General features: G+C 45.8%; 3 protein-coding genes across 3 annotated transcripts; all 3 read left to right on the top strand.

The window, feature by feature from the left end:
• Nucleotides 1-491: 491 nt before the first annotated feature.
• LOC116864893 (olfactory receptor 52H1) lies at nucleotides 492-1,478 on the top strand. Its single transcript, XM_032852706.1, has one exon. The coding sequence runs from the start codon at nucleotides 504-506 to the stop codon at nucleotides 1,476-1,478; it is 975 nt and encodes a 324-aa protein (XP_032708597.1). The 5' UTR covers nucleotides 492-503.
• An 8,928-nt stretch (nucleotides 1,479-10,406) lies between these two features.
• LOC116865379 (olfactory receptor 52D1-like) lies at nucleotides 10,407-11,426 on the top strand. The gene has a single exon (XM_032853648.1). It carries the CDS (start codon nucleotides 10,407-10,409, stop codon nucleotides 11,424-11,426), a length of 1,020 nt encoding a protein of 339 aa, XP_032709539.1.
• Nucleotides 11,427-13,371: 1,945 nt separating this feature from the next.
• LOC116865130 (olfactomedin-4-like) lies at nucleotides 13,372-19,157 on the top strand. Its single transcript, XM_032853275.1, has 7 exons — nucleotides 13,372-13,523; nucleotides 14,226-14,288; nucleotides 14,537-14,689; nucleotides 15,601-15,723; nucleotides 15,908-16,061; nucleotides 16,479-16,638; nucleotides 18,239-19,157. Exons 1-7 carry the CDS (start codon nucleotides 13,455-13,457, stop codon nucleotides 18,897-18,899), a joined length of 1,383 nt encoding a protein of 460 aa, XP_032709166.1. The 5' UTR covers nucleotides 13,372-13,454; the 3' UTR covers nucleotides 18,900-19,157.
• The last annotated feature ends 1,291 nt before the right edge of the window (nucleotides 19,158-20,448 follow it).

Below are 20,448 nucleotides of genomic sequence, written 5' to 3'. Positions count from 1 at the left end.
TCCTGGAGCAAATTTTGATATCCCACACAACAGAACAAGCAGATCCTATCAAGATCTTGTCAAGACTAAGCAGCCAATAATGTCTATAAAGTCACAGAATTTTTACCACCATGAAAAAGTATACACTGTAATTTTTACCTTGTGTCAGAGGTATACTACATCATGAGAGGAGTGAAGGCGGCCAGTCAGGAAGGCTACCTGGAAAAGTTGTGTAAATCAACAGAGGTGGCCAGAGGAAGGAACATATTCTCTTGGGGCAGAATGACTCTGCGTTTCAGTATATCTGAGACAATCCTGGTTTATGCAAGTTACCTGCAGCTGTGTTGATACCAGCCTGTATTTACTCCAGAGGGGTTCTATTGTAGATAACTGATATGGTCTCCTTATGTTTAGGAGTTGATAATGATGAGTAGTTGGAGGTGAGAGTGACTCAAGTGATCCTAACTCTATCTTCTACTACCCTCCATCCTCAGGCCCTGGGACTTGTGCCATCGTGTTCTACCATGATCATTTTCAACCTGAGCAATTATAACCCAGGCCCCTTCATTCTGGTGGGGATCCCAGGCCTGGAGCAATGCCATGTGTGGATTGGGATTCCTTTCTGTATGATCTATATCGTGGCCCTTGTGGGAAACTGCACCCTTCTCTACCTCATTGTGGTGGAGCGTAGCCTTCATGAACCCATGTTCTTCTTTCTCTCCATGCTGGCCATGACTGACCTTGTCCTGTCCACAGCTGGTGTTCCCAAAACACTCAGTATCTTTTGGCTTGGGGCTCGAGAAATCACATTTCCGGGGTGTCTTACACAAATGTTCTTCCTCCACTATAGCTTTGTCCTAGATTCAGCCATCTTGATGGTCATGGCATTTGATCGTTACGTGGCTATCTGCTCCCCTCTGAGATACACCACTATTCTGACCCCCAAGACCATCATCAAGATTGCAGTGGGCATCTCTTTTCGAAGCTTCTGCATCATCCTGCCAGATGTATTCTTGCTCACACGCCTGCCTTTCTGCAGGACACGCATCATCCCACATACATACTGTGAGCACATAGGTGTTGCCCGGCTTGCCTGTGCTGACATCTCCATCAACATCTGGTATGGTTTTTGTGTTCCCATCATGACGGTCATCTCAGATGTGATTCTCATTGCTGTCTCCTACACCCTCATCCTCTGTGCGGTCTTCCATCTCCCCTCCCGGGATGCCCGCCAGAAGGCCCTTGGCACCTGTGGTTCCCATGTCTGTGTCATCCTCATGTTTTATACACCTGCCTTTTTCTCCATCCTTGCCCATCGCTTTGGACACAATGTCTCCCGCACCTTCCACATCATGTTTGCCAACCTCTACATTGTTATCCCACCTGCGCTCAACCCCATTGTCTATGGAGTGAAGACTAAGCAGATCAGAGATAAGTTCATACTTTTGTTTTCTACCAAACATTCAGAAAGATGTTCCAACGTACTGTGGGAAAGCTAACAACATTTTTTAGAGTATATTAATGTAGCAGTAATGAGAAAAAAACTTAATTCTATGTAAGGTGAGACTGTCTACAGGTGCTTTTGCATACCAGGAAAATGGTATGAGCTATGTGAGGGAGATGTTCTATGTATAAAAAATTCCTTGATGACCTGTTTGTGGAATATGCAGGAGCACAGGTTATGACCAGGAAAAAGAGGCAGAAACATAGAGTTGACTTACTTTAAAAGGACAAAGCAATACAAATTTAGAAATTAAGATATGGAACTATGGAGAGAAAAATGTGTTAAGGCAGAAACCCTGAAGAAGAGAGACTAAAAGTGAAAATATTAATGAATAATGCATTGTTAAGGGGATTTGTAGAGGGACTGAGGAAATTTACAATAATATTCAATAGTTATTCATGGTGTATGTCTGCAGCTTCCATTCAATGCCCCCAACACATGAAGTCCTTCAGTTAAATGCTATGAGCAATGAGGTCTACCAGCAGTGCTGCATTGAGGAGGAGAGAAATTCAGATTTCTCAATGTCAGCATTGATAGCCCTGGTGCTGGTGGAGGAGCATAGCTTCTTGACTCCAAGACACACTGAGGAAGGGAGCTGCAGAGATAGTGTCAGGAGATGTTGAGCCAGTTTACTGGGACAGTAAAGTAGACATTTAACTCCACTGGATGGAGGCTGTGGGGCTCTTACCTATGGGTGTGTTTCCTGAGCTGGAGAGAGAATCAATTATCAGACACATCATTGCAGCACAGGGGGGATCAACAGAGGAACTCTAGAGGAAAGTAACACATGTGTGGTAAGATAGATCTAATTGCACAAAGATTTCACTAGAGACAACAGTGTATATCGTATTCCAAGAAAGATCTAGAGTTCTTACAATAATCTTTTTTTTCATTATGCATTGATTTGGAATTATCTGTTGAGTATCCACTGTATTGTTACAAGGTTCTAAGTATTCAGGCTATGACAGTTAATAATGGAGAGACTCTGTCCCGCTTTTAGGGAGCTTATAATCTCTGGAGAGTGACACACAAGGCAGAAGAGAACAAAATCTTTGCTTTCAAAGAGAATGTAACTGATAGAAAAATGAAATGAATACAGTGATGCACCACACATGGGCGATGAGGACAGTGGCAGAGACAACAGCACAGGCAAAGTTACCTGGGGCTGGGAACAGCACGACATGACTGTGAACAGAAGGGAGGCTAGTGTTTCTAGAGCACAGTGAGGTGGCAATAGCAGAGAAGGGAGTAGGAGGAGCATGGCCAGGTCCCATGGGACTGGAATTATTCAAACTTCTTTCTAGGAGGAAGAAACTGACCCTGAAGAATAAACATGATTTTTCCAAAGCACACAGCAAGGCAGTTAAAAAAATGCAGAGCTAGAATAGAAACATACAACCCACATCATGTCTGTTATTGCATTCAAAGGCATAAAATATAAGTATTACTAGAGTAAACACAGGAAACAAATGAAAGACTTGCAGAAATGTGCATACTGTTTCTTGAAAGTGTGCATAGTGACATTTACTGAGCATTTATATTATATAGTGAAAGTTTGTCATTCTGCAATTATAATTAAATAAAAAGCTATGAGTGGAATAGTGAAAGCCTCATAGTAAAAGCCTATATATACTTCTGAAATAATGCCTTGCCATGCATATCATATTTAAAATTTTAATGTATCAAATGAGCTGGCATGTTTTTTGTTATTTTATCTAACATAGTTTGGCTTGATGTGAAGGTACTTGCAGGCAATTATCATGATTAAGCCTTTTTTTTTTTGGTTATTCTTTGCCTGGGTTTTGCATTTCTACTTGTTAGTAGTAGGGGAATGTGTCTCCAAAAGGTCTACTAATAATGATGGAAGACATGAATTTAAAGGCCATCATTTAAGTACATCATTTCATCATTTTAAGGACATTTATTTGTATCTTTTATTTAAAATTAGGCAATGGGGTCACCAGGGTGGCTCAGTTGGTTAAGTGTCTGACTCTTGGTTTCAGCTGAGGTCATGATCTCATGGCTGTGGGATTGAGACCCGTGTCAGGCTCTGTGGTCAGTGCAGGGTTTGCTTCAGATTCTTTCTCCCTCTCTTGCTCCCTCTCACTCACTCTTCCTCAAGTAAATAAATAGAATAAAAAAAAATAAATAAAATCAGGCAAGCAATGCTCAGTGTTCATTATTTACCTTCCATACATTGGTAGTCTCTTCCAACAGTTTATCCTATACATTTACATTAAATTCAAATGATCTTTCAATAAAAGAAATGGACCTAGAATCCTTTAATTTCCTCCATGTGGATTTTGTTTAATGGAAAAGAATATCTAATACATTCTATTAAATTTGTCTGTGGTTCAGTGATGAATTTTTGCAGATGCCTAACATACAACTGTTCATTTTATTGATGACATTTTTATTTTATGGCTGATATCATAACATTTTATAGAAACTCTGAAATTTTATAGACATTTCCAAATTTCTAACTTGTTTATTTACCTCTAAAATTCATCCACTAGTGAAAAATATATGGCATATATATGGCATGAGATTATTAAGCATATTAAGGATACCAAAGATAGTCAAATAAGAAAATCTGACACACCCATCATTTCATTAAGAGCTGAGACCATGGGGTGCCTGGGTAGCTCAGTCAATCAAGGGTCTGCTTCAGCTGACTCCTGGAATTGAGTCCCCCATCGGGGCCCTGCTCAGCAGGGAGTCTGCTTCTCCCTCTGCCCCTCCAGCTGCTTGTGTTCTCTCTCTCAATAAAATAAATAAAATTTTAAAATTTAAAGAGTTTAAAGAGAAAAAAAGGGGGTGGAGACCAAAATAGTTTTTAATTTTTCACAAACACTAAAATGGTTCACACATCTCAGTAGAATTTTCCCCACAATAACAATTAATCTTCATTAGTCAGTCCTTTTTTTTTCCTCAAATAATGTTTGTTTTTTTTTTAATTTTATTTTTTATAAACATATAATATATTTTTCCCCCAGGGGTACAAGTCTGTGAATCTAGGCAGTCCTTTTGATTTTTGATCAGTTTCTGTCCTATCACACAACAAAGAGAGTCATCTTAAATGTAACACATTAACTTTAATGCAATTCCAAATTCTTGCTTATAGCACTCACCACGTTATTCACTTTAGCTGACTTCTTTTTCCTAACAAGTACTCCAATGTGAGCTCCATAATCTTATCAGCTCTTCCAGTGTTATCAGTTCCTTTCACTGCTCTCTCAGAACATACTTCTACACCAAATTTAGAACTTAGACGACATGTGTTGATATTGTAACCTCCACAGTTTTATAACAGTTCAGAGATGGTTGGGTTTGTCAGCAACTTTTGAAAGACTAGTTCTTCTTCATATCACTGCCATATTGATATCACACATACATAAAATAATTTTCATGCTAGCAATATCTGTACATTCATCAAGTGGAAATGAAATAAACTTTACCTGCTTTATTTGTTTTATTTGTTCTGGGAGTTGGCTTCTGTATCCCTAACTACTCCTTTGTACATGTGATGTGATTGATGTAGTCATTGTAAAATGGGCAGCCTGCCTAGTCAAGAACTCCCACAAACAACAGTGCAGGATGGATTCCTCACTTAGAACTCGTAGGAGTAAATGGTCATGTTTGCAGAGCGGACTTGTTGTTTCTGTCTCTGGGCCGTATCTCAGCAACTGCTCTCACACTCTTCAGTTCCAGTGTATCCACACACACACTCCACGAGGGAAAGGCCAGACATGAGAAGAGGTTATTGAACAGTTGTAGAATATTAAAACAGGTGATTACAATAGTATAAGAATTTTTTTTTGTTTCTTAGGAACATGTTAAGTTTGCTCTGTGACACTATAAATACCACAGAATTCATTCAGACTAGGTCTAAAAACAAATACAAACCAGATATTTTGAAATATCTGGTGTTACCACATCCTCTTATATCCCAATACGTGGGATCCAGGGCATTTTCGAGAAAGGGGAGAGTTGTGAAACTAAATATCCACTATGACAGTCCACCTGGTACTGCATGTGGGCCAGCAGGTATCTCAAAGAGCCAGAGTTTGTCCTCAAGCTGACTCTGCAAGCCACACAACCTTGAGTAATGTTGTGTTACTCTCCCAAGCTCAGGCACCACGCTGGTGCTCCATGTCTTCATGGAGCATGCTGCTCTAGTCTTCCCACCACCTCTCTGGGAATGTCCACAAATTGTCATTGTAGAAAGGGAAAAAATAACAAAACAAAATGAAACTGGGTCAGAAGAATAAGACACTTGCTCCAGTGTATGTAGTCATGGAACCTATTCAACCCCATGTCTGCCCAATTCAATAGCCCAGGCTCTTCCCACCATGCTGCTTTGCCTGCATATCAGCCTAAGGGGCAGAAACAATGCTAAGCAGTGAGACTGTCCATGTCTAGGGGGCAACCGGGTGTGCTCTTTGTGGAGCATGAAGCAAGTCTCCATCTGCGTGTGCTGTGCCCCTCCCAGGGGTTTTGCTGAAACCTCCCTGCTCTGTGTCTTCCTTTCCCGGGATCTGAGTGTCTGAGTGCATCAGGCATGGAAACCAGGGGAGACCAGGAGAGTCAGCAGAGATGACTACAGACCTCTGCTAATCCCTCATTAACGTGCACAGCTGTGACTCGCAGGTTCTGGATGCAACCAGGGACACAGGGTCCATGCCCCTGATGGGCAGAGAAGAAACACATAAATCCTTCCCACCCACACCTGCTCTCCCCCAGGACTGCCCCGGAAGAACCTTTGGAGTCCCCAGGTCACTGGTGCACTGACTACTGAATGGACAAGCCGGAGTAGCAGGGACTGGAGGAGCCCTGGGTAGAGGGAGGCTGGATGCCCCTTCCTCATCTTTAATCCCACCTCCCCAGCACAAGGTGAGAGTTCCTGGCCCACTGGCAGCAGGAATTCCTCAGCCAAGATCAGTCACACCCTAGACAGGGTCTGGGGGTTCCTGAAGAGCTCTCTCCCCTATGCCCTACCTGTATTTATCCCATAGTGATCCCAGCATTGAAGGTCCTGCTAGCAGAGCCATTCCCCATGGGACAGTCTACGAAACCTCTTTGTCCTGATGGAAATGTGTTGTTCACACCTTTTTTCAGAGAACGACTTTGGGATGCCAAGGAGAGCATAGGTGGAGGTCAGCGTGGCTGGTAAGTTTGAGAAGTGGGGTGAGATGTCACCACTCGTTTGACACTGTTCCTGGGTCAGAAAAATGTGAAAGCTGAAGGCTGGGGACAAGGAACAGGGATTAAAAGTCAACACCCCACATTCTCCATTTTACTAGGAAGCAATCTTGTTTTCAACCCCCTTTTCCTGGCTCCATTGTCAAGGGAAGCTCTTTCTTTTGTCTGATCAGTTCTAATCTGATATACTTTCAGTCTCACTTTTAGCCATTGGTTTTTGCCAAGTTCAGGACCACCATGCTTTCAATATTCTTTAGTTCAGCTCCCATGTTATCTTTTTTTGTTTATTCTTTGTTTCAAGCAAATTTCCTTTATTCATTTTTAATAGTTTTTTCCTGGTTGAAAAAAGCATTGCAAAATTCAATTCATATACTTTAGCCAAAAACTATTTTTTATGTGGCCTCCTCTCTGTGGGGAGTCCATTCTATTGGTCTTTGGGTGATTCTCTGGGTTGATTCCACTGATGTGATTGTTATCCAGGCATCTCCATGGCAGGAGGTGAACTCAGGATCCTCCTACTCTACCATTTTCTCCAAAGTCCCAGAGTTGTTTACGTATGTTATTTTACTTATTCTTATTTACAGATTATTCTTATTTACAGATTCCTGTAAAGTAGGTGCATTTATTCTTATCCCCAATTAAGGTAAAGCAAATAAAGGTATAGAGGAGCTGAGTCTCTTGTGCAAAGTCCCACAGCTGGTATGTGGCAGAACGAGGTTCTGAACTTAGATAATGTGGCCTCGGAGCCCGCTCTAGATCCTAATCACTGTGCTGAGGGGGGGAGTACATGGGAACAAGGAAGACTAGAACATTGTTCCTGGCTTCCCTCTTACTCCTACCTCCTCTACAGTGAGCATGGGGATCATGAATTCTGATTAAACCAAGGGCCAAAGGGCTCATTCAATTCCCTCCAAATCATATTACAGAGCTGGGACTGAACACTTGCTGCCAGTGTTCAGTTCAGTTCTTGACTCCCCCTCTCTGCCTTCTTTCTGTGTCACTGCTTCCAGTTGCATTTAATGTTCCTTGTTCTGCTCGTCCCTGGTGGGAATACTTTTCCCTCAAGCCCCTTAGTCAGGACACAGTCTGTGAGCCACTCTGAGGAGAACAAAGCATGGTGAGAAGGATTAAGAGGGCAGGGAGAGGGAAGAATGGGCTCTGGCTTGGAACCTGTGGAGGAGGCAGCAGATGGAGGGAGGTGAGTCTCAGTCTGTGGCTGGATCATGCAGGTCTGTGCGCCCTCACGGCCCCTTCATGCCTGGAAGAAGGTGTGCATGTGTGAATGGAGTCAGAAGGAGGACCCCCTCAGAATGGGAGTGGAAACCCATGTCGGATGAGCTGTGTGCGTGGCAGAGTAGCTTTTCCTGCCCAGAAGAAAACTGCTGTTGAGTGAGAAACAAGGCAGGGCTTCCAGGAGAGGAAACAGTCTTGGACTGGGATACAGGAGATGTTGTTCTTTGTCCCAGCTGTGTGTGTGCCTTTCTGCAGATGGTTTCCTGATCACAGAAAGGAGTACACACCATGGGATGGCTTTGCATGCATGGCAGATAGGAGCAGCTGCAGGCTCCAGACAGTGGCTCTGAAAAAGTGTCCTGCTTGGGAGCTCTCAGTGAGCAGAGCCTCTACTGCTTCCCTCAGCATGTCCCTTGTGAACTCCTGACTCTGAAAGGGCACTGAGCTGTGTGAGGCCTGGACATGAAGCAAGGCACTGGGCAGAGAGCAGAGTGGGCAGTGGGAGATGAGAAGCAGCCCCTTGTCTATAGCCAGATACACAATAGAGACCAAGGTGAAGGGTGGGAGGAGGGTTCTTAGCTGCCTCCTCTTCCCCCTCACTTAGCCTATGAGAGGAAATAGAAGGAGCAGAGCTGTGGACTGTAGACATAAACCATGTGGGGCAGTTTCCCCTGGAATTTTGCCATAAGGAAGTATGCTGGGATGGTCTCCACCCTGAGTTCAGGACTTTCTCATGGGCGCCCTGCCTGGTACAGGTTATGTTTGGCCTGTGGTTTTGGGAGAGATGTTCCCAGGCCTAGGGGAGTTGACATGTTTCTTTCCTCAGAAAGGCTGGGAGTGTCTTGTTAATCCTGAAAGGATGTTCTCAGAGTCCAGGGGAGCCCAAGGGCGCCCACAGTGAGAGAGGCAAGACCATACCCCATGACTTGGCAAAGCCTTATTCTTCAGAAGGAAGTTCTAGTTTCTAAACCAATAAGACTTTAATTTGGGAAATTCTATCCTGGTTTATTACCTGATTCTTCTCTGCAGTAGTCAAAATGTGGGAGTGTGAGACAAGGCCCAGGAGACAGTGCTGTGGAGAAGCCTGGAACAGGCACAGAGCATGGGATGCTTGATAGCCCCCTACTCACAACCCTTCTGCCACTCTGGGCCACCCTGTTCTCTGTTCACCTACCCTCAGGTTCTTCATTCCCCGAAATAGCTTAAAATACCAAATGCAATACCTCATGAAGTTCATGGACATAACTGCGGTCTTCAGGCAGAACATGGAAAGCACATTCTGGCTTATATCCTTTTTGTAGGCTGTTCCTTATCCACCTAAACCCAGATGAGCAAAGTCTGTCCTCCCCCACCATTTTCACCTACACTGCCACAGTAGCACCCAGCCCCAGTCCCTTCCACGGCAGCCCCACCTTGACTGTCTGCTGTGTTCTTTGGGTGATCAGAACTTTTCCAGACTGATTTCTTCAGAATCTGATGGGTCTGTCCATGGACAAAGAATAGAATAAAAAAGAGCCCCAAAGCTGAGTCATGGGATGGATGTCTACACTGGTCAAAGAAGGAATTAGTTTTCATGACCCAGGTACTTTGAAGTATGAATAGAGCTGGAGGGAGGGATGTCAAAGCCATGGGTCGCTGGGATGAAATATTAGACAAATTGGAAGGAATAGGCTGTTTGGGACAGTAGGGGAGCTAGTAAAGTGGCTTCTGGAAAAGGACTTTGGAAGAGGAGTTTTGTCTGAGCATTAGTGAGTGGAAGGAAAAAGAGTCATTCCATCTCTCCAAGCTTTGATTTACAGAGGTGGAGGGAACACAGAGAATGTTGGTAGGATTAGGTTTGGATGACAGAGACAACTTCCTCTGGGACAAGCCATCAGGAAATGCATATTCTGATGCTGCCATGTGGCTGGGCTGAAGAGGAGACACTCTACCTGAGAAAGACTGTCAGAAGACGGTGATCTTTAGTTAGGTGAGTTTTGGTTTTTTGTTTTTCCTTTTTAAGGATTTTACATATTTATTTGATCACCAGAAAGAGAGAGAGAGAGAAAACAGGAGTAGGAGGAGGGGCAGAAGGAGAAGTCTACTCCCCACTGAGCTGGAAGTCCCCATTCTGACACTAGGCTGGATCCCGGGACTCTGGGATCATGACCTGAGCCCAAGGAAGACACTTAACCAACTGAGCCACCCAGGTGTCCCAGTTTAGTCAGGTGAGCTTTGAGAGAAATCCTGGTTTTATTTACCAGTTGTGGGTCCTGGAGTAAGTCTGTTGACATGTCAGCAACCAAATTCCTTCATTCACCACATGGGGACATGAGCAAATCCATGGATGCTAGGGAACCCATAGGTCAGCACAGGGCTCTCAGCAAATGCTGTAGCACCCACAGCCCTGACCTCATACCCACTCATGTAAAATCCCTGGAGAGCAGGTGCTGGCTTCTCACAGGCCTCCCTCACACCCTGCAGGGACAGACCCCAGCGGAACCAGGAGATGGGACTGGATCCTGTACTGCCCACTCTCAACCAGACTGTGCTCCTCCCTGGACCTGGGCCCTTTGTCCTTCTGGGGGTGCCGGGCCTGGAGGCCTTGCATGCTTGGCTTTCAGTGCCTGTGTGTCTGCTGTACATGGCTGCTGTGGCAGGGAATGGCCTTCTCCTGGGGCTGGTGGCAGCTGACAGGACACTGCGGGCACCCATGTACCAGCTGCTGGGGCTTCTGGCTGCCGCTGACCTGGTTCTGGCCATGTCCACAGTACCCAAGGCTCTGGCTGTGCTCTGGGGCCTGTCGGGTGAGATCTCCTTTGCCGCCTGCCTAACTCAGCTCTTTGTGACCCACGTGACCTTCATTGCCGTGTCTTCGGTGCTCCTGGCCATGGCTGTGGACCGATATGTGGCCATTTGTCAGCCTCTGCGCTACGGGGCACTGCTGACCCAGCGTGTGGTGGGCATAGTGGCTGCAGCTGCAGTGACCCGCGGTGCTTGTGTCATGGTCCCCTCTGTGGCCCTGCTCCAAAGACTGCCTTACTGTGGGCAGCGGGAGCTCCCCCATACCTACTGTGAACACATGGGTGTGGCTCGGCTGGCATGTGGTGACACGCGCCCCAACATTTGGTATGGCTTGGCCACCACACTGCTGTCCCCAGCCCTGGACGTAGGGCTCATCACTGCTTCCTATGCACTCATTCTGCGTGCCGTGTGTCGCCTGCCATCCCATGGGGCCCGCTGCAAAGCTTTAGGAACCTGTGGAGCACACGCCAGCGTCATCACTCTCTTCTACACGCCTGCCCTCTTCTCTTTCCTGGCTCACCGTTTTGGCCGCCACACGGTGCCCCGCCATATCCACATCCTCCTGGCTAACCTCTATGTGGTGGTGCCCCCAGCCCTTAACCCCGTGGTCTATGGAGTACGGACCCAGCAGATCGCTCAGAGGCTCAGGCACTTGCTTCGGCTCTGCTGGGCAAGGGCAGTAAGGGATGTGGGCCCTGAGATGGCCTCCCATGGCAGGGACTGAGCACCTGTTTGCTGAGGCATGTGCCCTCCCATGGCCAAAGGGTGCCAGATGCCTCAGAGCAGAGCTCTAACCAAGGTATTGTTATCATCTGCTAATATGTGGCACTCTGGTCCTCCAGCACCGTTGCTTGCTCAGGAACAGAATGCACACTGAACTCCCCTCTGCTTGCCTGAGGCCAGTGTGGCTAGACTTTTCCTACCCTTTCTAATTGTATATCGATCTCCACAGTTGCATCTCACACAAACAGAACATGTAGGGTCTGGCGGTGGCAAACAAGGAGGCCCAGGTCCTGGCATGGAGATCAACATCTCATCTTTCTCCATCACTCTGCCCAGCCAGCACCAGATTAATGAAAGTGGCTCTGCGTGGGGTCTTTTGTCCAGTGTGTGACATTAAGCAGGAACTCCATGTTTGTTGAATGGGTGAAGACGGGAGGCACTGAGGAAATGGCACAACATGAACCAAAGAGAACAGAGCTCTGGAAACTGACACAGCCTCTGACCTGGCTGATTCATACTGTCAACCTTGGAAGAGCTTCCGGCTCTGGACTGCCCCATGCTGCCCACCTGAGCTATTTCCCCTCTCTGCTCCCATACTGAGCTTTCCCATGCTTTCCCAAACTGGTCCCACTTGCTAGGTTTCCTTGGCAAAACATAGGCAGAGGACCCAGTTCCAGTTGTCATGCTTCATGCTCTGTGTTCTTGCACACTTCCTCCTCTCCAAGAGGTTTCCCACTCCATGCAGCTTAATTCCCAACTCACTCCTCTCATACCTCCCTAACCTCTATGGCTCCCCTGGATCCATGGCTACAGCAAGGCCAGGCCAGAGGAGTTGATGGAGAATGGATTCAGGTCTGGAGCAGGGAGTCAGAGGGTGAAAACTCTGAAGCAAGATGTGGGTAAAATCTCTCATCAAGGATTGCCCAACAGAGCCCAGCACATGTCTTCCTGGGGTCATACATTCACTTCAGCTCTCCAGTCCTCTCCCTAGAATAAGAAGTACACACTTCATATACCTCTCTCTACTGGGTATTATGTGTTGTGCAATGGGCATTAAAGGAGGGTATTCATTAGCAAATCCTTTTGTGAAAAACCTATGATATCTGAATTGGAGGAGCAATGACAAGTAGGTATATAATAAAGGATACACATTTCTGAATAGAAAATGTTGTCTTCATAGGAAATCTGATGTCCCCTTAGGTCTTGGGGGTGTTGAGACTCACCACTGCCTGGGAAGTACTCAAGAGACACAGTGGAAGAGGAAAGTAGAATTTTGAGTGGCCAGCACTAGAACAACAAGCTATGACTCAGGAACCAACTCTTCCTTTTCCTTAGGGCACATAAGGGGAGATCCCAAAGGACTAGAGGCTTGACAAGAAGATATTGGGAGGGGGCTCTCTTGAAGGACAGGCAGTGGAGGCTGCTGGCATCAAGAGGTCTAATTAGCAGATCCATTTGAATAGTGAGGTGGGAAGGAAATGTTTAGAGTGCTTAGAACGGTGAAGAGGACAGACTTCTAAGTGTGCAGAGGGCACATAGCAGAGCAGGCCAGCACAAGGCTGCTGAAGCAGTCCCCCCAGGTATACAGCTTGGCCCTCATCCAAGGGCCCTTGGTTAAGTAAATGGTTTCTGTCCTGGAGATGGACAGTTGCATATTCCTCTGGAGTATTCTCACTTAAAGTTGAGAAAAAGACCATAAACCCTTCTGAAAGGGACCCATCCCAAGGTCCCCACAGCTTGTCTCAGGGTTGCCTTATTCTGTTTAGACAGGAGGGCCCAGCAGGACAAGGACAGGGGAGAGAAACCCTGTTTGTGTAAAAAAAGTCATTTCTACCCCATCTACGGAAGCACAAGGGTGTCACAGTCCTCTTTTTCCCATGCCCCACCCTGTCCTTCCCAACCCTTCTCACGTGATTAGTCCTTTCAGATGTTGAAATCTATATCTCTCCTGCTGAGACCATTCACCCAGACCCAGATAAAAGCCTTGGGGAACTCAAAGGTGTTGCTCCCCTCCCACAGCAGAAGCAAGATGAAGCCCACCCTGGCCCTCCAGATACCCTTACTGCTGCTGCTCCTGGTGCTCCCAGGACAGCCTCAGGTACAGCTCTGGCTTTTGGGGAGGAAGATGAGATACCGAGTCTGTTCTGATTGTTGCGGGGCTTGGGTAGGCTTAGGGTGAGAGAGGAAAAACAAGTATGAAGATGAGAAAGGAGGATTTCTGCTCTGTCCACCCTGCTCTTCTATGGGCCTCACTTCTGCGAAAACCTGCCACCCTTTTCCTGTCTGAAGGATGCTAGACCTGAGGGAGGCCAGCCTGGGCTATTTTAGGCATGTGTCCTTTGTTCCATCATCCCGAAAAGCTAAACTACTGGGCTGGAGTTGCAGACTGAGGACATAGCTAAATTAACTCCCAGGGCCAGAGAGGCTATATGCAGGACTATTCAGAGAAGGACAGGGGCCACACATCTTGATACTTGAAGAATCTGTAAGGAAACCCCAGTTGAGTTTTTTTTTGTTTGTTTTGCTGTTTGTTTTTAATACTCAGAACCTCTAGTTTTCATCTAAAAAAAAAATTCTAGTTCTTGTGAGCGCTAAATATCAGTCTGGACTCTGGTGCCTTATGTACTGTGAACATTTATCTCCCTTCTTTGATAACTTGGAACTCTCTATTCCTGCCATCTTCATGACAAAATGAACTTGTGGGGATCTACTGAGTCTCCAGAGCAGAGGTACTGGAGCCCCTAAACTGGTCCCTTAAGACTTGGACTTGTTTTCAAATCAGCTTTCTTCTTTCCCACAGAGCCTCAAGGAAGAGTCTACTCCCAGTTCTGTGAACTGTGACAAGAACCAGCCAGCGCATGAGGTAGGGTGAGGACGGCTCCACCTCGAGGAACTGGAAGGGTGCAGGGAGAGGTTCTGGGAAGTCAAGGGAAGGGTCACTGCACCTCATGACAGAAGGAGACTCAAACAATCATGAACAACCTCCTGTACAAAGAGAGCTCTTCTTAGACACCCCAGAGTAGGGTCAACCCTTCTGCTTCATGTTCCTAAACAGCACATTGTGCCCCATGTTTCATCACACTTAATGTGCCCATGGACTTGCTTTTGCAGCTGGTGAAAAGTGTGCCAGGTTCTGTGGATGAGGATGGCCTGTGCCATTGTGTAGTTCACCTGCCCAACAACCTCATTCCCCTGAATCAGCTGGAGCAGCTGCAGAGTATAACGCAGGAGCTCATGGACAAGTATGATCAGGAGTTATCCAGGGTAAGCGCAGGAGCTGCGGGCTGGGGCTGGCAGTTACGTGAGCACATTCTCTCCTGGATCCAGCATGAGGAGGAACAGGATTGGTAGAGAAATGGCTGAAGAAAGCATAGCCCTCATCTTTGAGATGAATCCTGAGTATGAAGGAAAAATTAGGTATCGTTCTTAGGATTCTCAGTGGCAGTCATAGTACAGAGAGGCTTGTGTAGGAAGTGCTTCCTCCATTAAGAGGCCAATTCATGGATACAGGTGCAGTGGGAGATGAGAAGAGGGTATAGCAAAAGAAGACAAAAGTGGGATGGCCAGTGCACAGGAGACAGAAAAGAGTTGGAGTTGATATCTAGATAGACTTGTGGGCCAGGCTGATGAGCTTGGAGTCAATGCTTTAAGTAAGGCTGAGTGAATGGAAATGTGGCATCCTCCATGTGGTGTGGGCAGCTGCTTTTTGGAATGGGCACTCATTGTGCCCTGGGGAAGGCTGATGGGAAGAGGGCCTGGAAGCTAGGAATCTGTCCATTCATTCACTTACTAAGACACTCCTGAGAGTGTGTCTGTAATCAGGAAAGGGGAAAGAGAAGCTGGGCATATGGGGGAAATAGTGATTTTTCCTGAGGTGAAAAGAGGGACACCATGTCCTCAGCTGTGAGATGGAGATACTAATCCTGACCTCAAAGGCTATTAGGGGAACAAATGAAAGTGATGCATCTGAGAGTATTTTGTTGGCTCTGTGGCACTGGGGGGCATGTGAATGGAAGAAAGAAACATAGGTATGGAGGTTTGGGGGTCCTGCCTGTCCATTCCCCTGCACCCAGGTCAGTGAGTACTCTCACACCATTGAAGGTCAGGATAACCAGGTTCTGGAAATGAACCATGCCCTGAAGCCCGTGAATCCCATTGCCCTTGCTTCCACCTAGGAGGCCCCAACCTATAGCCTATTGCGCCTGGAACTTGAGGGAGCACGGGAGTTGGTGACCCAGCTTATGGCCAAGGATGGAGGTAATGAGGCTGAGGACCTCCTCTCTCAACTCCAGAGCCAGGTATGTGCATAGATTAGAGAATACCTCTCCCCTCCATAGTCCCCTGTCTTATTTAATCTCATAAATTTGATGAAAAATCACTTATTTCTGGGGAAAAAAGACATGGAGCTGAGCAATATGGGAGCCTCACTTCGGTTCTTAGGAACAGTCCACAACCCATATCCTTGGCATCTCATTTCCATAGGTGGCTAATGCCAGCCTCACACTCAAGCTTCTGGCTGACTCTGACCAGCGCAGCCTCCGTGCTTACCGCCAGGAGCTGGATGTCCTCGAGGGCCGGCTCAGCGATTGTGAGAGGGAGAAGTGTCAAGAGGCCTCTGATCCACCTGTGCCCCCTGGTAAGGCCTCAGCCTGAATTTCTTAAGATCTCATCTCCCCAACGACAGGGTTTGGGAATGGAGGGTTGACTATGGGGTACTGAGGGTTGAGCAGCAAAGGTCTTTTGTTTCCTTGCATGGTGCATCACTAAGGGATGCAGACTGAGATAGGTACACTCTCACATATAGGCATACTAGTATACACAGATATATATATATATATATATATATATATATATATATATAAACACACTTATAATCACACGTGTGCACTATCCTCTACTTGGGCAAGGTCAGACCTTCTTACATACCTGTGCGTGCCCTCTGGCAGAAAGACACACACTGAAATGCACACATGGCTATTACACTTTCATTTTCCTCTCCCTGTGGGTTGTGTGCTGCACTCCTAGTTTGTACTTTGCCTGCTCTCTTCTCCAGGTTCTTGTGCCCACGCAGGCCTCCAGAAAGTTAGCAGACCCCTTGTGGTACAACTCAATTGGAGAGGCTTCTCCCACAAGGCAGGTGTCTGGGGTCGAGATGCAGCACCTGACCTAGACTCTTCCCTCTACTGGGTGGCTCCTCTGGGTTCAGATAACAGGTGAGTTAAGGATGGTTTCTCTTTCGCAACCAGGTTCATTCCAAATGTACTCTACCCTACCATGACAGGTTTCTTTGTGCCCCCAGCAGAGCTTCCTCTCTCCATTTTAGGTATGCCCCTGGACAAATTTAGCCTAGGCCTGACAAGTCACCTCCTAGAGCTCCTGTCAGGATTGAGGATGACTCAGATGACCCTGAGCTCCTTCACAAACCTATGTGTCTGAAATTTTTAGTCTGATTGTAATACAGACTGGTTCTACATATTGCCTGATCTCATATCAAGAGCAAACTCTTCTCCACCTGGCCCTCAGAATCCTAGTTTCTTCTTAGAAGAAGTTTAAAGGATGAACTTGAACCTACTTATGACATAGACTCAAAGCTGAGTTTGAATCTCAGTACTTAAGCTAAGTGAGCTTGTAAAATGCTTTAATGTCTCAGATCCATTCTAGCCCTTTGGAAAGTGAGGATAGTTAAATTATGAAATTATCATGTGAGAGTCCATAGAAAAATGTGAACAGCATAGTCTGTGCTGATACATGTTCTCTTAGAGGACAGGAATCCATGATGTGGTTGTTGGGTGTGACAGGATGTGATCAGGAAGAAGCCTAACTGAATCCATGAGATGATGATGAATGAGCCCTTCAATAACCTGGCAGCCTGGCTAGGCAGCTAGGTACAATATACAAACAGGGTGTTTAAAGTCAGTCCATATAGGAGTATGAGAAAGATCCAACTGAGCAGGAGATTATGGTAGGATAGCATGAACATGGCTTGAACCTGTCACGTCAAAGAGCCTCGGAAGGTGGAAGCTCACCTCAGATTAGTGTTACTGATAACATTGTTTCCAATTCCTATAGGTGCTTTGTACAAGGTAAAGGCATTAACGTGACTTTGCATTTTAAATCATCTCAAATTCTCTGTGGGTAAGGCAGAATTTACTGCCCAAAGTGAAGCAAAGACAACACTCAGAATTCAGGGATAATTTAAAGAACTTTCCAAAGTGACCTTATGAGCATATGTCTCCCAAATCCAGCTCCAGAACTATGTCCTGCTCCGGGGCACTTGGTGTCTCCGGGGCAGGTGGAAGGCAGTGGAGTCTAGCTACAGAAGAGGCTCCATAAAGAAGAAAATAATAATAGCTATCCCTTGATAATTGCTTACTTTGAGATAAATATTCTACTAATTGGTTTATTAGCATTATTTAGGTCAATCCCAATATCAATGAAATAGATTATTTTGTTATTATTTTTATGGATTTTAGTTATGGGCTGAGTAACTTTGAGCAAATTACTTAGTCTTTCTGAGGCCCAGTCTCCTAGTCCATGGGAATACAACTGAAGTTCTTGCGCTTTCTCTATAATTAAATGAGATAATGCCGTCAGTGTCCATGAGGCATCATTGAGTTTGATGTCAATGTTATTTCTGTTACTCATTTTTTTTTTAACAGTTGTTTTTGGTCCCAGTATATTGTAAGAAAAAGAAGAGAGATTACAAATCAGTTCTGTTTGATTCCAAAACTTCCACTATTAATTAGAACACTATCTTGATCATTTTTATTAGCACTGTGAACCCTGATGATTCTGGTGTGGGGTTTGGCCTAGGTACTTTGACTACTACCGGCTGTACAAGTCCTATGATGACCTGGTACTGATGAAGGACTTTGTGGAGAGGAAAATGGGCTATGGTGATGGCAGTGGTAATACTGTGTACGAGAACTTCATGTACTTCAACTACTATGGCACACGTGACATTGCCAAGGTGAATCTCTCCTCCAACACTCTGGTGCTGCAACGCACATTGCCCAGTGCCACCTACAACAACCGCTTCTCCTATGCTGGTGTGCCCTGGAAAGACATAGATTTTGCTGGTGATGAGAAGGGGCTGTGGGTACTCTATGCCACTGAGGAGAGCAAGGGAAACCTGGTTGTGAGTCGTCTCAATACCAGCACCTTAGAAGTGGAGAAAACCTGGCGCACCAGCCAGTACAAGCCAGCCATGTCAGGAGCCTTCATGGCCTGTGGAGTGCTCTATGCCTTACGCCCACTGAGCACCCGCCAAGAGGAGATCTTCTATGCTTTCGATACCACCACGGGGCGGGAACGCCATCTCAGCATCCTGTTGGATAAGATGCTGGAAACGCTTCATGGCATCAATTACTCCCCGTTGGATCACAAGCTCTATGTCTATAATGATGGCTACCTGATCAACTATGACCTCAGCTTCCTGACTCTGAAGCACAAGCAGTCAAAACGACCAGCTTGAAAGCTCTCTTGGCTTCTTCCTGATCACATCCTGTCACACCCAAGAAAACTTCCAGGCCCTGAGACCCCTGGGGAAGAGTACCAGGAGAATCACGTCATCCTCCTCATATCCAGATGAATCCCACCCCCCCAAAAATGGCCATCACTCCTACTGAATAAGAAATGTTGATTATATCTTTATCATTGATAATCTTTATAATTGATAATTCTGTAAAACTGATAACTCAGTCTTCATATTAAAGTTCTTTTTAGTAATGGCCTAGGTAGATTTGATGGGGTTTGATTGGGAAACAAGCGCTAACAGTAACACTAACAAACACGTCTTTTCTAGAATCCTAGAATTGTAGAAACTTCACTCTAATTTTTAAATCTATTCTGTGTTTTGAAAACTAGGAATCCAGCTCTAACAGTTATAAAATTCCAAGAACTAGGCTTAGTTAGTAAATCTTAGGTTGAGAGTCTCTGATCCCAGTGCAGAGACTCAGGCCAACTGACATTAGAATAGGATATAGAAGTCCCTTTTCTTATCCTTAACCTCCTGCAGGGTACCTGGGAAGAAGAGAGGCAGGGTCTGGTGTGAAAATCAATGTTTCCCTGTTCTTAATCGATCTCACTTTGAGTGCAATTGAGAGAAGTACTTAGGCCTGAGTCCCATTCTAGGAGGTAAGCAGCTGATGGCTAAGCATGAGGAAGGTCTGATGTGGACTGAGCTGGTGGTCTAGACATTCTCAGTAGAGAATCTTTCAGTGTGACACAGAAAGTCCCCTGGCCAACTGTCTGTAATAGGTTCGCTCATCTTCAACACACGGAGAACACAGAGGCCCAGACACTCCACTTCTGTTACTTATAGATCCCCCACCATTCAATTGCCTTCCATGGAGTCGGATTCCAGACCCCAAAGTCTTCACAGTTGCACAGAGGATACCAGAATACTTCATGCACAATGTCTCATGCTTATACTTCCCCATATACGTACATTCACAAATATGCATCCAGTAAGACTTATGGGTTCTTCCTCATATGTAGAAAATACCATCTACAAAGACATAAATACACATTTTAACATATTCACTAAGGGCATATTCATCTGCTGCCCAAATATAGACCAAGCACTATCCTCCAAACCTGCATGGAACTGAGAATCTATTTTAGTTGCCTAAACCTGTCCTGGTAGGAATTTTACCATGAATCACCTCCACCATCATCTCTTGATTTACAGACATCTCTCCCCCTAATGCTATGACACAAAGGTGGGCCCTGAAGATTGGGCTAAGACACTGAGTCAAATCTTTGTAAAAGTTCTGCTAAAATGACATGTAGCAAGACCAAGTGATAGGTGAATAAAAAATATTTTGCGAGGAAGGATTCACTCACCTTCAATTTGAAATGCCCCTCAGGGAGCCTCCCAAGCTAGCCTTGCTCCTGCTTTTAGGATAGTGGAAAGCTTTCTCCACATGGGAGCACACTCGATGAAATCCAATATCCCTAAACCTAGAGTCACAGAAAACCATGATCTCCTCTTCCACTTGTGAACTTTGTCCTTGCTCCCC

Source organism: Lontra canadensis, unplaced genomic scaffold (assembly GCF_010015895.1).
Source record: "Lontra canadensis isolate GAN:19392208 unplaced genomic scaffold, GSC_riverotter_1.0 scaffold7, whole genome shotgun sequence".
Classification (NCBI taxonomy): domain Eukaryota; kingdom Metazoa; phylum Chordata; class Mammalia; order Carnivora; family Mustelidae; genus Lontra; species Lontra canadensis.
The sequence above is the reverse complement of the archived record's forward strand: the minus strand, read 5'-3'. Positions and strand labels throughout refer to the sequence as shown.

Excerpts from the sequence above, each read along its gene's own strand:
- LOC116864893 (XM_032852706.1), top strand. The coding sequence starts at position 504 with ATGATCATTTTCAACCTGAGCAATTATAACCCAGGCCCCTTCATTCTG.
- LOC116865379 (XM_032853648.1), top strand. The coding sequence starts at position 10,407 with ATGGGACTGGATCCTGTACTGCCCACTCTCAACCAGACTGTGCTCCTC.
- LOC116865130 (XM_032853275.1), top strand. The coding sequence starts at position 13,455 with ATGAAGCCCACCCTGGCCCTCCAGATACCCTTACTGCTGCTGCTCCTG. Across the intron at positions 13,524-14,225 it reads TGCTCCCAGGACAGCCTCAG|AGCCTCAAGGAAGAGTCTAC; the intron begins GTACAGCTCTGG and ends TCTTTCCCACAG. Across the intron at positions 16,062-16,478 it reads TGATCCACCTGTGCCCCCTG|GTTCTTGTGCCCACGCAGGC; the intron begins GTAAGGCCTCAG and ends TCTCTTCTCCAG.